General features: G+C 31.3%; 2 protein-coding genes across 2 annotated transcripts; both read right to left on the bottom strand.

The window, feature by feature from the left end:
- Window positions 1–3,477: 3,477 nt before the first annotated feature.
- LOC107473551 (myosin-16-like) lies at window positions 3,478–6,066 on the bottom strand. The gene is made up of 2 exons (XM_016093119.3): window positions 5,829–6,066; window positions 3,478–3,871 (listed from the first exon to the last, which is right to left on the bottom strand). The coding sequence occupies exons 1-2, from the start codon at window positions 6,064–6,066 to the stop codon at window positions 3,828–3,830; spliced, it is 282 nt and encodes a 93-aa protein (XP_015948605.1). The 3' UTR covers window positions 3,478–3,827.
- An 835-nt stretch (window positions 6,067–6,901) lies between these two features.
- On the bottom strand, window positions 6,902–14,759 carry LOC107473550 (myosin-9). Its single transcript, XM_021136308.2, has 23 exons — window positions 14,712–14,759; window positions 14,460–14,603; window positions 14,234–14,379; window positions 13,998–14,154; window positions 13,432–13,490; window positions 13,056–13,215; window positions 12,808–12,957; window positions 12,562–12,701; window positions 12,331–12,477; window positions 12,102–12,203; window positions 11,923–11,980; window positions 11,735–11,836; window positions 11,388–11,425; window positions 11,063–11,189; window positions 10,809–10,979; window positions 10,584–10,715; window positions 10,355–10,464; window positions 10,166–10,226; window positions 9,700–9,877; window positions 8,749–8,963; window positions 8,532–8,636; window positions 7,685–7,969; window positions 6,902–7,123 (listed from the first exon to the last, which is right to left on the bottom strand). The coding sequence occupies exons 2-23, from the start codon at window positions 14,535–14,537 to the stop codon at window positions 6,902–6,904; spliced, it is 2,943 nt and encodes a 980-aa protein (XP_020991967.2). The 5' UTR covers window positions 14,538–14,603; window positions 14,712–14,759.
- Window positions 14,760–15,121: the final 362 nt, after the last annotated feature.

Genomic DNA, 15,121 nt, shown 5'->3' with positions numbered 1-15,121 from the left:
CGACCCAGTACACTTGCTGGTTAGTTGTGCGAAGTTGTAGTGATCACAATTTCGTCCACCAACTATATACTTAGAAATGATTCTATTAGATGATTATGTACAAAATAAAAATATTTATTATATTTTTAAAGCAAATTTACAGAAAAAACACTTATTATTTTTATTATTTATACTTTTTTTATTATTTTATAATTTTTTCATATAATTATATTTTGAAATTCTTATCATTATACTTATTTTAATATACTATTGCTTGTTGCATCTGTAATAAATAAACAAATTAAATATTAATAATTTTGTTTACTAATTTTTAACTATGATTTATTAACATTATAAGGAATATCTCTTCATATAATTGAAAAAAAATATGAAAAAAAATTAATGTTACCAATTTTGTTTACTAATTTTTAACTATGATTTACTAACACCACAAAAAACACCTCTTTATATAATTGTAAGAAAAAATATAATGAACAAATTCAAACATTTAATTTGTTATAAAAAGAAAAAGTCTATACTATAAAATTTTAAAAATAAAAAATGTAAATAATTTGTATAGGCCAATTAAGGGTACAATAAAATTATATCTTTTACCCACAATAATTGGGAATGAAATCAAATAATCAATTTTGATCATTTTATTTTCAACACTATTTTGAGTTTATATCACTTGAGACGTTACTGATAGAGTGGGTTAAAAAAGTATTACAGGTATTTTTGTTTTATACTATTTAAATTATTCTTATTAAAAATAACTTATTTAATAAAAAAATTCTACACATTTTTGTTCTTTTTATTGTAGATGTCATTGGAAACTGCATGTATATCAAGAGATTAAAGAGAAAGAAAACCATACACATTCAATACACATCTTTAGAAGAAGAACATACATTTAAAGATGGAACAAACAACACAATAGAAAGTGCATACAACTCAACAATTCATAAAGAAAGCCTTCACAAGAATCTACTACAGAAAGAAGAAAGCAACAACTCTAACAATAACCAATAAAAAAAATGACGACTAGCGCCACATAAGGAAACTAAATTCATCGACCAAAAAAAATGCAAAAATCAAACCACCAAATAAAAATGTCACTTTGTACAACTCCAGCATTCAAATCTTTTATACTACAAATTATTTTAAACAAAACACATTTTCAATTTAACTTTAGTTTACACATATTTAATTTAATTCTACAAAACATAGCCATTTTTAATATTTATTATATACTATCATTAATTTACCGCTCGCGCATCGCGCGGGTCTCATTTTAGTTAAAATTAATCATTTTGCTCGAAGTTTCTAGAACCTCTCGCTAACCAACCGAGTACTAAAGTAAAAAGTACCTATGATTAACCAAGTTAGCAAGTTATTCTTTTAAATCTCAACCGGCAAAGATGACAACCGAGTACTAAAGTAAAAAGTACCTATGATTAACCAAGTTAGCAAGTTATTCTTTTAAATCTCAACCGGCAAAGATGACAACCGAGTACTAAAGTAAAAAGTACATATGATTAACCAAGTTAGCAAGTTATTCTTTTAAATCTCAACTGGCAAAGATGGCAATAAAGTTACAACTTTATCATGTGGAGCTTTCTTCTCCTTAGAAGGAGTTTAAGAGTAGTCTTAAAAAAAACTGTCCTTCTATTTAAGTAGTTCTTTTGTTTTTCTTATTCTTTTTCTTTATTTAATTTATTTAAGTCACCATATGTACAAAAATATACCATAAAAATTTTGACGATAAATAATGATTGTACAAATTTTAAAGAACAAAATGTTTGTTATTGTTCAATTTCAATATCAAATTTTTTTATTACGAAATATTTTAAATAAAAAATACATCAAATTTAATATTAATTTATATATATTTTAATTTATTTTTAAATAATATAAAACTTATTAAAATATACTATATACTATCATTAATTTTTCACATTTTTCACTTTGCTTATCATACAGGTCTCACTCTAGTCAGTAACAATTTTAAACTCAATGCTGGTAGGCAGTAGCCTCTGCCATGTAAGCAACATAAATTCATAGAAAATCATTATAAACCAGAAGTGCTATAACATAAAAAATATTACATATTCAAATTATAAAATTTTTTATCAAATTATAGTTATCATGGAAAATTTGATCAATAAATTATTAACTCAATAATTATTATAAATTCAAAATTAAATTAAAGATTTTAGATCAAAAGGTTACCACAAACTTTTGTGCTATTTGAAAGAGAAACAAAGAAAATTATTTGGTACAATTGCCTTAAATTTAATGACACTTCAAGACAGCAATGACACTGAAATAATAATTGAAAAATTTATACGAGTTCACACTTATATTTAAAATTAAAATAATAATTTTAACTTTAAAGAAGGCTCTCAACAATACACATTTGTCCCAACAAAAGATACGAAACTCAATCCCTATTATAACAAATAAAATAATACTACAAAAATTTTAATTATTTAAAATATCATTTATATTGCTCATTTATATTCTTTATTGAATATAAGAACCAAGTTCACTAACACTAATACATACCAATCAAGAGATTAAAGAAAAATAAATAAAAATGAATGTAAGATACATCTTTATAGGAAGAATATTCATACAAAGTGGAACAAAAAGACAATAGAAAATACATACAAATCAACAATTCAGAAAGAACATGTCTTCACAAGAACATATGATAGAAAGAAGAAAAAACCAACTCCAACAATAATTAAAAGTAAAAAAAGAGGACAAATAAACACCACATAAAAAGACTAAATCTGTCAATTAAAACAAATGCGAAAATAAAAATAGCAAATGAAGATGTAATTTTATACAACTTTAAGATAAAAAGCTTTTGTATTACAAAATATTTAAAATAAAAACATATCAAATTTAATATTAGATTGTATATATTTTAATTAACAAAAATATTATTTATACATTAAAATTAGTCACCAAAATCAGTCATAATATATTTATATATAAATATATGTGTTGTTTAATTCATTTTCAATATTTATTTTATATTTTAACATATATTTTATACCTGTTGTTAATTTGGTGGATAATTTTTGGTGTATCCTTAGCATGGTTGTATCTTGTTTGGTTGTTAGAGTAATCATAAATGTTATGTGCATACCAAAAATCAATCACTAAGGTTCGTTTGGAAAGTTTCAAAAGTAATTTTTTTGAATTTTTGACTTATGAAAAATAGTAGTATTAATGTCTGGTGCAATTTTGAAAACCAATTTGCAATTTTTTAAGAAGTTATTTAGGAGCTTATAGAGAAGTTAAAAAAAAACATCCTATAATTTTTAAAAGATTTTTACCGAGATATAAACAATTTTAATCAAGTCGTTAATTTCATCGACCAATATCAAAAAACGTTAAATGAAATGAAATACTTTACGAATATTCTTTTACTGACTACTCATGTACTAACACATACTAATTGGTGTTTGGGATATGAATTATAATAATATATACAAAATTGTTACTCTAATATTCTATTTGTTTCACATTAAATAAGAGTCAAAAGGGTGAAACACTAATCAACGAGCTCTTATGCTACCTTCTCTACCTGAGTGATCTACATGATGCTAATATAAACTGTGTATCTACAAATTGATGTGTGGGATATGTTACATATGGAGTAAACATGCATAACCAATGGAGTGAACATGTCTAAACAATGGTAATGGTATTCCCCCACATGCTATCTCTTCTTTTCCAGGCTTTTTCACTGTCTTAACACCTTGTTTCTACATATAAAGAGATGAGAGGAAATGAAAATTTAAGCCATATTGAAGAAATACAAGTGTTACTAGCTAGAAGTAATCATCAAATGAACCCTCCCTTTCACTTTCAGATCCTGAAAATGCAGCAATAAGGAAAAGAAAAAATATGTTACGGTTAGACACTATTATCCTTGACTTTCATTTGTAAATAACAGATGGATAATGATAAAATTTATAACAAGTACATCCAATGTAAACCGTTTATAGTAATAATCATTACCAACATGTTAGATAGTAAAGGCTTTTAGGAGTAGCTAATGTCTCTTGTATATAAAGAAAGGTATGATGATCAAATAAATAACTAGTTCATGTAACATACCTCTATGGGCCCTCTCTTATTATTCTACACTCTTAATCTAGATTCTAAGGACGATGGTGACAAATGTTTCTTAGTTTATAAGATCTGCCACCATTTCCATTCAAATTGCACTCCAGTAACTCCATTGAAAATGTCTATAACAGAATAACTGGTGAATTTTGTTGCTCAAGGAAGTCTGGTTTGGTCAATTACCTCTGATGGCCACATCATGGTTTAAAACAGTCCCTAATCCTTAAAACGCACAGTTTCAACAATTCGATATCGTAGTTTAGTAGTTTGACGTGATTCAAAGTGAGGCAGATTACTCAATGTTCTATTGTCATTCTTCACATGGTATTTATTTGGTGATATATGTTACATGTGAATGCTGTTGTCAGTAGTGGTGATGATAAATAAGCCTAAGCAGAATTTTCTATCATTTCCAAACCAAGGTCCAAGGATTTAGGATGTCTCATACTTTTGGGCAATTGAAGTAGATTAATTATATTCGTGTATTAAAGTGAATGGTTTATCATATTGATCTGTTGACACTTAGATTTGAACATCAATTTGTTAGTCGCACAGGGATAGGTAGAGGCGTAGAGCTCATAATTCGTAACCAATCATGAGAGATATCAGAGGCTGTTGGAAAATTGAACTACCTTACCATCACTTGGCCTGTCATATCCTTTGCAATTAGTGTAGTTAGCCAACTCCTACAGCCTCGTTAATTGCTAGTGTTTGGTTCCTATCCTGGCACAGAAAAGATGGAGACAATGTGACGATGAGACGTGTTTCATGTGTATCTTCTTTTTAGAAGTACATAAATTGTCTTAAATATTGTCCCTGTAACTTGCCTTTGTATCTCTCTATTTTGGAATTATAGAAATTATACTAAAAATTCTCTTAAAAATAGGACAGTTTTAAGGTCTTTATTATTTCCCATGTAAGGTTGCAATCCAAATACTGTGATACATCAAAAGAACTCCTATGTGAAGACAGGGTAACTCTCAAGAGTTGGATTTATGATAGACAGATGATAGGGGACAACTTGATATATTGGAAAAGTAACAAAAGTGATATTCTGATTAGAACAAGTGCAGAAGCATAATACATAAGGTGATATTCTAGAAAAGTGTGAACTCATGGCTTAACTGTGAACCATAGGGAGAAACTAAATCCTATTAATTAGTCCAGTGCCTTGAGATATTCAATAGTACACCCCAGGTTGAAAAGGGTACCTCTACTCTTAATTTGAAAATTCCATTTCTGATAGCCTAATGCAGCAAGTGAAATGCTAGCATAACTAGGACATTGACATTTGTGAAGAAAGTTAAGAAGTTCTAGCTCATGTAAAAGAGCAAAGATTCTATGTCGGTATGCAGATTTTGCAATGCTATAGTGGTTGGAAAGGAATTTTAGGATTTTTAATAGTTTATTTTCAAATGTGAATTTCCATTTAGATTACGATTATTGTTTTGATTTCTGTTTGGTGATCAGCACATGGTCTATTTAATAGGCTTTCTTGAAGTGATATTCAAAGGGATTGCCATACCTTATAGCATAGCTAAAGTTTTTATGTCAACTATATACTTTTCTTTTTGCACATGTCCTAATTATACCTTTTGTATTTGTGCAAGGATGGCTTATCCTTTTTTTATTCAGTATTATCTTCTATTCTAATAATAAACTTTATCTTTCTATAAAAACAAGGTGGAGAAAGTTAGACTGACCTGATCCATCCTCTCCAGTGACATCCTGAACAACAAGTGGATAATGGCCTGGCTTAGAGGAAGCATCTGAATTTGGACCAGAGGCAGGAAATGTGAAATCAGAGTCTGTAGATGAAGTATCGGAGTTACTGGAAGCAACATCAACTCTAGCAATAGGTCGAAAAGTTGAACTCAATCTTGATGAAGTACTTAAAATCATCTTCAAATCGGCAACTTGACTTGACATGGAAGATATCATCCTGATACACACTAAATCAGATCTAGCATTAATTAAATAGTATTCAGTTTTGAAACTCAAAACTCAAGCAATTTTAATATCCATATAAGGCAGACAACGTAAGCAATATTTACAATAGTCAATGCCATCTTCAATGGGGGTTATATTCTTCAAACCATAATGGCCCTATTGGTCTACAGTAAATTAAGAGTTTCCATTATCCTTTTTCCTTCTTTGGTTTATTGAGAATTTTCCTCTAAACATAATGAAATATGCAAGTTTTAGTGGAAGGTAACCCCATTTTTATGGAACTAATGGAAGCAAATCTTTTAAAAGTAAAATGATATCATTTCCTCATAATGTAAGACTAACTGAAAATCTTCCTTCAAACGACATGTCGTTAGAAATAAAGTTGCTCACATATTTATTGATCGATTGATATGGTGAAGGACTACAATAGCAGCCTCTGGAGATGATAAAGGATTAACGGCATTTTCATCTCTCAAGCTTCAGTTTGCCCCATGTTTGCTTAGGAAGATACTTTTGAGTATATCAATTTGGACAATAACTATTAGTAATTTAATTCAAGAGCATCAAAACTCTAATTAATTATTCCTTAGTTCAACCTAAAAACTCTGATCCTGGTATCACAGCTTTGCATATCTTATTCAAGATGACAGAACTGTTTGATCGTAAATATTTCAAAGATCACAACAAGCCATCAGTGAATTACTGGATTAAATAAAATCAGTGATGGAAAAAAGTATCATGAATCAATATTGAACTCTAAACAACCAAGTCATCATAAAGCTGGGTTGTTCCCTTTCGGAACTCATGTTTGGTTTTCTATGACTGCTTACACAAGTTCTATACACAGTTGAAAGATACCACCACAGTCAAGTAAAAGTACGTAAAATATAGAGAAGAGATGGGGAAGGGGGAAGAATGACTCTTGAAGTTGATAAACTCTTTTTTCAGTTTCTGCTAACTTTTTCCGTAACTCTTCACTTGATCCTTGAGCTTCTACATATTTCCTTTCGCATTCGTCTGCTCTTACTTTTTCTGCCTGCAACATGACCTGTGAAAAGTGATATCACATAAAAAATTGTGAATTTTAAAATCATAATAATATGCCTAGAAAGGTTATGTGCACAGAAATTGTTCAACATGCAAAACAAAGGCACTAATTTTTTAAATAAATAACATATGATTCTTTAAATAATGCATTGATGAACACAATTCATCCTTGTCTTATATCACATATTCTGTTAATATATACTGCAGACATACAAATTACCTTGTCAATGGGTTATCAGTCATGCTTCTATCTGCATTTCTAGCTTGTTTGCACACATTTCATCCTTGACTTACCATAATCTTTATTTAACATCAAACTAACTAATTATCAATATCATCTTGCCTCTAAAAAGAAAGTAATAGAAAAAAGAATACTTTTGCTCGCTTATTTCTTTATAGTTTATACAGTTAATTTGTGATATAATTCAACAAAAATAAACTGGAACTCTATTATATATCTATTTAACACATATTTTAGAAAATGTGAAGATAAAACGGTATAGAACCAAAGTTTCTTTATGTTTCAAGGCTTAGAAAATAACAGTTATACTACTCATTTTACCTTTAACTTTTTTATTTCTTCAGTAAGAACTTCAACCGTTTCACTTCCTTGTAAAGGACAAGGACTATGGGATTCCCTAATAGCTTCAGTTCTTTCAACATGTTCGGAAGTAATTGTGAGTTCTTCTTGGACAGCATTTAACATTTCTTCTTCGATAGTACATGAGGGTTCTTCTTGGCTAGCATTTGAGGGTTCCTCTTGGAAAGTACTTGAGGGTTCTTCTTGGACAACATTTGAAACTGCTTCAACTGAAATAGTTTTGTTATCCACTAAATTCCCCAAACCCTGGCATTCCATGATAGCAAACCATTTGTTAAGTCAACAACAAGGACTTCAATAGAATCATGCAGACAGAGGGTTCTTCAGTTTTTTGCTAGTCATTATCATTAGTGCCTTTTCCTATAATCACTATACAAATAGTAGATGAAAAATGATGAAGAGGCACATATGTAGATCTAAGGTGTAATAGTAAATTGTGACACATCAACATATTGTGTCTTGTTTCAACAGTGGGAGCAAATTGAAATAACTTGACATAAATAGACTGAATTGATTAAAAGAAAAAGCCAAGGGACCAAATAAAAAAAATAGGTAAGACAAATATTGTATTTTGAAGTTTTCCTTACCCACTGTAAGACTTGGTAGTACATCTAAAAGCTTTAAGCTATTAGGACTAGGCTCCGAAATAGTTTTGAACAGAACAACTATATATTCCCATACTGTAAAGATTCTATATATTATTACGTTTGCTAATTGCTACTAATATCTATAACTACAACGATATTACAAAGAAAAAGGAAACATTTGAGAATTTTAACAACACAACAAAAAATTTATATATACAAACCTTGTCTTCGTCTTTCTCCACGGAATCATTGACACTTTGTGAAATGATTGCTGATTTCTTAAGGGTTTTATATTCCAAGAGAGCTCTATGCCGGCGATAATATGACTGCATTTTTTACATTCCTCAAGTATCAGGCAATAGAAAAGGTATTTAAAAAGAATGTGTGTGTGTGTGTGTGTGTGTATGTGGGTGTTAACATTACTACAATAACTCTAACCTGAATAGTGATTGATGCAGAATTTTTCTTCGTATTTCTTAATTTATTTAATTTATCCTTAGCATCCATTGCTCGAAAGGCTGCCTGCAAATATATAGCTGCAACCTTTATCTTGCTGTATTTTTTTCTGGAAAGTTTTCCACGTGTGTGCTTTTGAATTCTGACTGCAGCCTTGCTCCTCCTCAGGTGATAAAATTTTCTCCGAGCCAGTTCACCTAAGAGTCACAACAGTTTAGCACCTAACAAAAATTCATTGCATAAATGATTGTAGAAGTTTGCATAATAGAACATGTTGTTCTTGACGGTAACAAAGAAACTACACATAAAAAATTTATAAGGACCAAACTCTATAAAAATGTTTCAAAATATGTGTATTCATCTAGTGGCAGATAGTATAAGTACCACGCAGATATTTGTGAGATTAAGTGTAATGCTAAATGCTGATTGTTCACTCTGAATTATGTTATGTTCAGATAGCTCTATGTAGGACATGCTGGGTGGGGAAAGAAAGGTGATCATAGAAAAATAGTATGATAGTCTCAGGGATGAAACATTTCTGTTTTTCAGCAATAAGAAACATTAGGACATTGAAAAGGATATAGGATTTCATTGCCAGTGTTTCTCCCACAATTTTAAGGGTTAGACCACAAGACAATGCATTGTTATTCTCTTGCGTTTTGGCGACGTTTGTCATGAACGATGCCCTTTAAACCTTAAATAAAGATATATGAATGATTTTTATATCCTAATTCACTCCAATATTCAAGAACTCCTTTAAGCTTGAAGTGTGAATAACTCATAGACACATCCTAGCATGGGGCAACAAGGATCAAAATCTTGCCTTTTGGTTATAAAAGTTCTAATACCATGTGAGAAATCATTTCTCCTAAAAGCTAAAGTGGTTAGATAGATAATCACAAATGGTTTTTATAGATGCTATATTTGACAGACCTCTACAAATAGATTGCATAAAGATAGAGGACTTGAACAATGCAACATATTCTTTCCGTCTAGGATAACGTCTAGTGTGCTTCTGGATAACTGTTGCAGAACCGTAAAGTAAACGTGCTCTCAGAGCATCTAACTCAGCCATCTGACCAGCTCTCAAGAATATTTGTGTTTGCCCTATCTACAAAATTAGCAAGATCACATGAAGTTCAGTTGAGTGTAAAAGAGCATCTTGAAATGAAGAATACAGGGTTGACATGCGTATCAATATATGCACCTGTCAACAACAGTACACATGTTTCATTCCATGCCCCAAATCAAATGGACATTTATATGAAAAAGATTCTAGAAATAATACTGTAAAGGGGATCCTCTAAATGTCTGAGATTTGATATGAAATGATATTTAATTTAATGATTTTTTTAAGGATAGCGCACAAAAATAAGACTTAATAGAGTTATAGTTTTACCTGATATCCTGTCAGACCAGCCTTCTCCAATATCGTTTTACATGCTTCCTTTTCATCGATGCTGCATAAATGCAGGCAGACTCACTAAGTAACTATCAAAGTAAAATAATAAATAATAAAAAAATATTTGACACCACCACTATTGAGTAAAAAGAACATAACCAAAAATTGATGTTAAGTTTGACTCACTTTCCACGAAGAACCTCTGGAGCAAGAATGCCTAATCGAGTTAGAAATTCCTGAAAAGTCCTGTGGGTTGGGAATCCAGCAATCTTAATTCTTACTGCTTCAAGAACACCCTACAATATCAGCGATGGTGCAAAGTCTACAAATGTTAGTTGGGTAGGAATATTAAAACTTGTTCTAAGTAGCACCCTTGAAGGAAATATTGTACAATTTAATTCCTTAACCTACTTACGCCAGAGCGCAATTGTTGGATGACGTTCATATTATCAAATATGGCAGGTTGTAAAACAGTGTTTGGCTTCACACATCTAATATAGTGAGGCTCTGTGAGATTGAGTGTGTCCATCAATTGTTGTAATTGTAGCTGCACAAATCGGTAAAAACAACATTGATCATTCAATTATGTCACTGCTTGAGATATCACGTTGAGAGAAGGCAAAAGTCATATTAGACATACCTTAAAACGAGAACCAATAGAAGAAAACTTAGCAGATTTTGATGTCTCCTCAGTAAGTGGAGGAAAAAGTCGTGTTACAAATGAACATCTCGAAGTACTTAGCATGTCTTGATGTTCAGGAACAACGTAGTCCTTGTTTTTGTCAAGAAACTGCTCAGACTGATATTGGACCTGAAAAGAAGTGCACAAATAAATAAGAACCAGTAGTAGAAAAGTAGAAACCAAGAAGGCAATAATGAGAAACTCAAACCCACCTCGCCTGCATAATGTACAACAGTGAAGTCTGACCGTGCCAGTTTTGGCTTTATAAAGCGTTTGTGATCTTTGAATGTCTGATAAAGCTTTGTTGCAAATGTCTCATGGGTCGACTTGGGAAACATACTGCAAGTAAACAATTATTGAAGGATATAATGCATCGCACAGTCATGTAACTTAATCTAGTACTTTGTAAGCTCTAAATAAAATGGCTATTTCTTGCAATTGCAACCATGAAACTCCGGAACATTAAACAATTATGAATAATAAATAATTAACAGAGAGAGAGAGAGAGAGAGAGAGAGTGAAGAAACTTTTTCATACCAAGCTTCATCAAGAAGAGCAATGATTCCACCTGGTTTCTGCATCAAAAGGATTGCTTTAGATAATGAGGGCATAACATTTTGAAGGCAAATTCAGAGGAGACATCTTGGAAATTCTTTGTAATCATTGCAAAGATGTCTACATATTGTAAACAAATTAGTATCTAAGTTGCATTTTTTAATATTACAAAGTAAATCAAATACAAACTACATAAGCAGTTTGCAAACATACATGTTATATATATATATATATATATATATATATATAACATTAGATGTTGCTCTATCAGATTGAAATCTAGCTATAAATATTGCAAAATGAAGCATAGCCATAAAGTATGTATAAACCTTTTCAATTAGATCAAGTACATCTTGATTATCCACAAATTCTAAGTAGCTCCAGTCAATTCCTTCTTTTGTATATCTCTCTTGTTCCATCTTAAACACATGCTGCAGGACATTATCCATGTTGGAATGCATGTTATGAGAAAAAGTGATAGTTGAAGTTGTCAAATATCTAAAAACTAACCTCATACCTGGTTGAAATGTTGCTGCAGCTTTTCATTTGTGAAATTAATACAAAACTGCTCAAAACTGTAAAGAGGTAATTAGATATCAACTCAGATTTATCCTACTCTCAAGAGGAACAATGATGTGTGTGTGTGTGTGTGTGCGCACGCGCATGTGTTTGAGTGAATAATATGATTATGTTCACCTGTTATTCTTAAAGCTTTCAAAGCCATATATGTCAAGAACACCAATGAGACATTTTGACTCTGGGTCTTGCCCAATTGAGACATTGATTTTTTGGACTAACCTGCACATAACAATAGAACAGATAAAAAATTATTCAGATTCAAATAACATAAGTGCAATAAACATAGGATAGGACACATTTTTTATATTTTAAATTCACAATTTTACACTTGACATTAACATAGTACCAGTCAAATAAACGAGAATATAGTGTTTTGGCTAAACCATCCCTGCTAACCGTTGCACCAAGAGGATCAAGACTTCTTTTAATAACTTCCTCTGGGGTAATCATCACACGCTTACAAAGTGCATCTTCCAAAGCACTAGGATCACACCTGAATAAGAAATAATTTAATAGATATGTAATATTAACAAAAAGAAAGCTATTGCAAATGATAACAACAGAAATTTGGTCACACATGAGAAGTTCTGCTGTTATTTGGAGATGCAACTTGGACTCTTCATTTTCTAGAACCGATGAATCAGTTTCTTCCTCTGATTTTGCGAAGTTAATGTTTCCAAGATGAAGAATAGCAGCTATAACTCTGAAGATTGCTTCCTAAGAGGAAGGAGAAAATTATTTATTACCATTTTACTTGAAAGATTTGCTACCATGGGCAGATAACAGAAATATTAGCATAACTAAAGGAAGGTCATAATCATACCTGCTCTTCTTGATTTATTCCCACAACTTCCATGGCTCTCTTGGTGCTAAGATACTCTTGAGCTGCATTAATACCAACTAATTCATAGCAATTGGATTGATTAAGGTAGTGAAATGATTTAGGGTCTCCCAACTTATATTTCTCTTTGTCCTAAAAACCAAAAAGCATTAACAATTAAGAATGCCAACAAGAAAATTATATAAGACATGACAAATAATAAATAGAAAACTAAGCTTTGATATGCCTACCTCAGGAGGTGAAGCACAAAGCAGGTAAAAACAGTGATAATTACGCTCAGGATCCGAGATTTGGCATACACGTGATCTCTCTAGTAGATAAGTTCTAATGGCTGCACCGGATATTCGTCCATGCTTATCAAATTGAATCTCAACAAATTTTCCAAAACGGCTGCAGGAAAATAAAGCAAACAAAAGTAGGTATGCAATAGCTGCTTGCTATTGAAATCATTGATTCAAAAACGAGAAAGAAGTAGCTAGCATCATGTAAGCAGCATGGAAATGCGAGTGCTCAAGAAAACACTGTACATATAGGATACATTTAGCACATACACTATGGAATGTATTAAAAGCCAAACATAATAGAACATAACCAGGAAGTTCTTACCTAGAATTGGAATTTTTTACTGTCTTTGCATTACCAAATGCTTCAAGAACTGGGTTTGACTGCATTATTACAATTTAAAAACATTAGTGGAGCGGTGAGTTTTCACATTCACAACTACACATCACTTAAAAGAGAAACCAATTAAAGTATCAAACGAGGAGTGATCAAAACCAGAACTAATTCAAAAAAGAAACAAAATTGCTACATCAATAACTTCATAGTAAGTACATTGCAAAAACAACCAGTACCTTATCTTATGCGGTAACTAAAATAAATACATTGCAAAATGGTTTGAAATAGGCCAGATCTATTACAGAGTGAACTAGTAGCTATTCTCGTTAATTCTAAGTACCTCCACACTGGAATCCATTTCAGTCAATAATGCAAGAAATATATTTAATCTTCATTTTGCATTTCGTGAACAATACAAAGTAACTTAAGTTTTAGAAATCTCAAAGTTCTTATTTGGCCAATTGAAAGAACTTGCAACATAATGATTCTTAGTATGTGCGGTAACCAAACACGTAGAAGCAGTAACTACCACAATCCAAGTTTGATCTTCTTACTTCTAGAACTTGTTTTTCAACAGTTCGCCCTTCAGAAGCATTATGACCACCCAAAAATGCCAGGTACTGCATAATCATTTTGGTCGTTTCTGTCTTACCAGCACCACTCTCACCACTAACCAGAATAGAGTTGTTCTTCTCCTCATTAATCATTGCTCTGTTTAGGCAAATGATGAGTATGAATACCGGATATGGAAGAAAACATGACTGTAAAATCAGTGCAAATTACAACTCACCTATATGCTGCTTCAGCAATAGCAAAAACATGTGGGCTTAAATCTCCAACTGCTGCTCCCTTGTAACGTTTCATGACGTTGACATCATACAGGTCTTCAATATTTTTGAAGGGATTGATGGCAATAAGAATATTTCCGGTATAAGTCTGCCATGATGTCAAACTATTAAAAGAGATCTCATAGCTGCAATACTAAGTCCATATCTTGCACAAAATTGAAATCTTACATATATTTCATTGATGTCATATCTATTTTTCAGATTATACAACACTCCCGGCTCATGCAAATATGCAAGCTTGGTCATGTCATCAACACCATTAGCTGGAGCATCTTCATCCTTGGGGTGTAACTTTGACAAACTAGAACCAACCTAAGGAACATGAAAATAAAACAAAGATGAAATATTCAAATTACATTACCATACATGTCTGAAGCAACCATCATATTAATGTCTTCCGTGAAATAATATAAAATTTACCTTATTCCCATCGCTAAGTTGAATCTCAGCTTCCTTTCCCTTGATACTTAGTACTTGTCCATCAATCCAAACTAATTCCGGATCTGGAACCCAAACATGAGAACCCACAACAATGTTTTCTGCAACCCCCTGTAAGAAAGTTCAATCTTCATGAAACTAAGGGCACATTGGCTATATCAAACCGTTCATGCTTAGAAGGGTAAATGAATTTTGTGATTTTGTTTCATTTCCCTCCTTTTTCCCTCAAAGATCATTTTTTTAATTTCATTCAACGAACTAAAGATTATAATATCTTGTAATTAATATAAAATATAAAATTTCAAACTACCACTAATTTACTTTGTAACCTGTAAACAATATCAATAAGTTTCTACACAGGATCAACGTTTGTTTGTTCCTATATTTCATCT

Source organism: Arachis duranensis, chromosome 2 (genome assembly GCF_000817695.3).
Source record: "Arachis duranensis cultivar V14167 chromosome 2, aradu.V14167.gnm2.J7QH, whole genome shotgun sequence".
Classification (NCBI taxonomy): domain Eukaryota; kingdom Viridiplantae; phylum Streptophyta; class Magnoliopsida; order Fabales; family Fabaceae; genus Arachis; species Arachis duranensis.
Note: the sequence above shows the minus strand (reverse complement) of the source record. Positions and strands in the feature narration are given on the sequence as shown.

Coding starts and splice junctions, on each gene's coding strand:
- LOC107473551 (XM_016093119.3), bottom strand. CDS start 6,066: ATGATATCTTCCATGTCAAGTCAAGTTGCCGATTTGAAGATGATTTTA. Junction 3,872..5,828: donor CACTGGAGAGGATGGATCAG/GTCAGTCTAACT, acceptor CTGCATTTTCAG/GATCTGAAAGTGAAAGGGAG.
- LOC107473550 (XM_021136308.2), bottom strand. CDS start 14,537: ATGACCAAGCTTGCATATTTGCATGAGCCGGGAGTGTTGTATAATCTG. Junction 12,958..13,055: donor TTTGTGCTTCACCTCCTGAG/GTAGGCATATCA, acceptor TTTGGTTTTTAG/GACAAAGAGAAATATAAGTT. Junction 10,980..11,062: donor TTGTACATTATGCAGGCGAG/GTGGGTTTGAGT, acceptor ACTTCTTTTCAG/GTCCAATATCAGTCTGAGCA.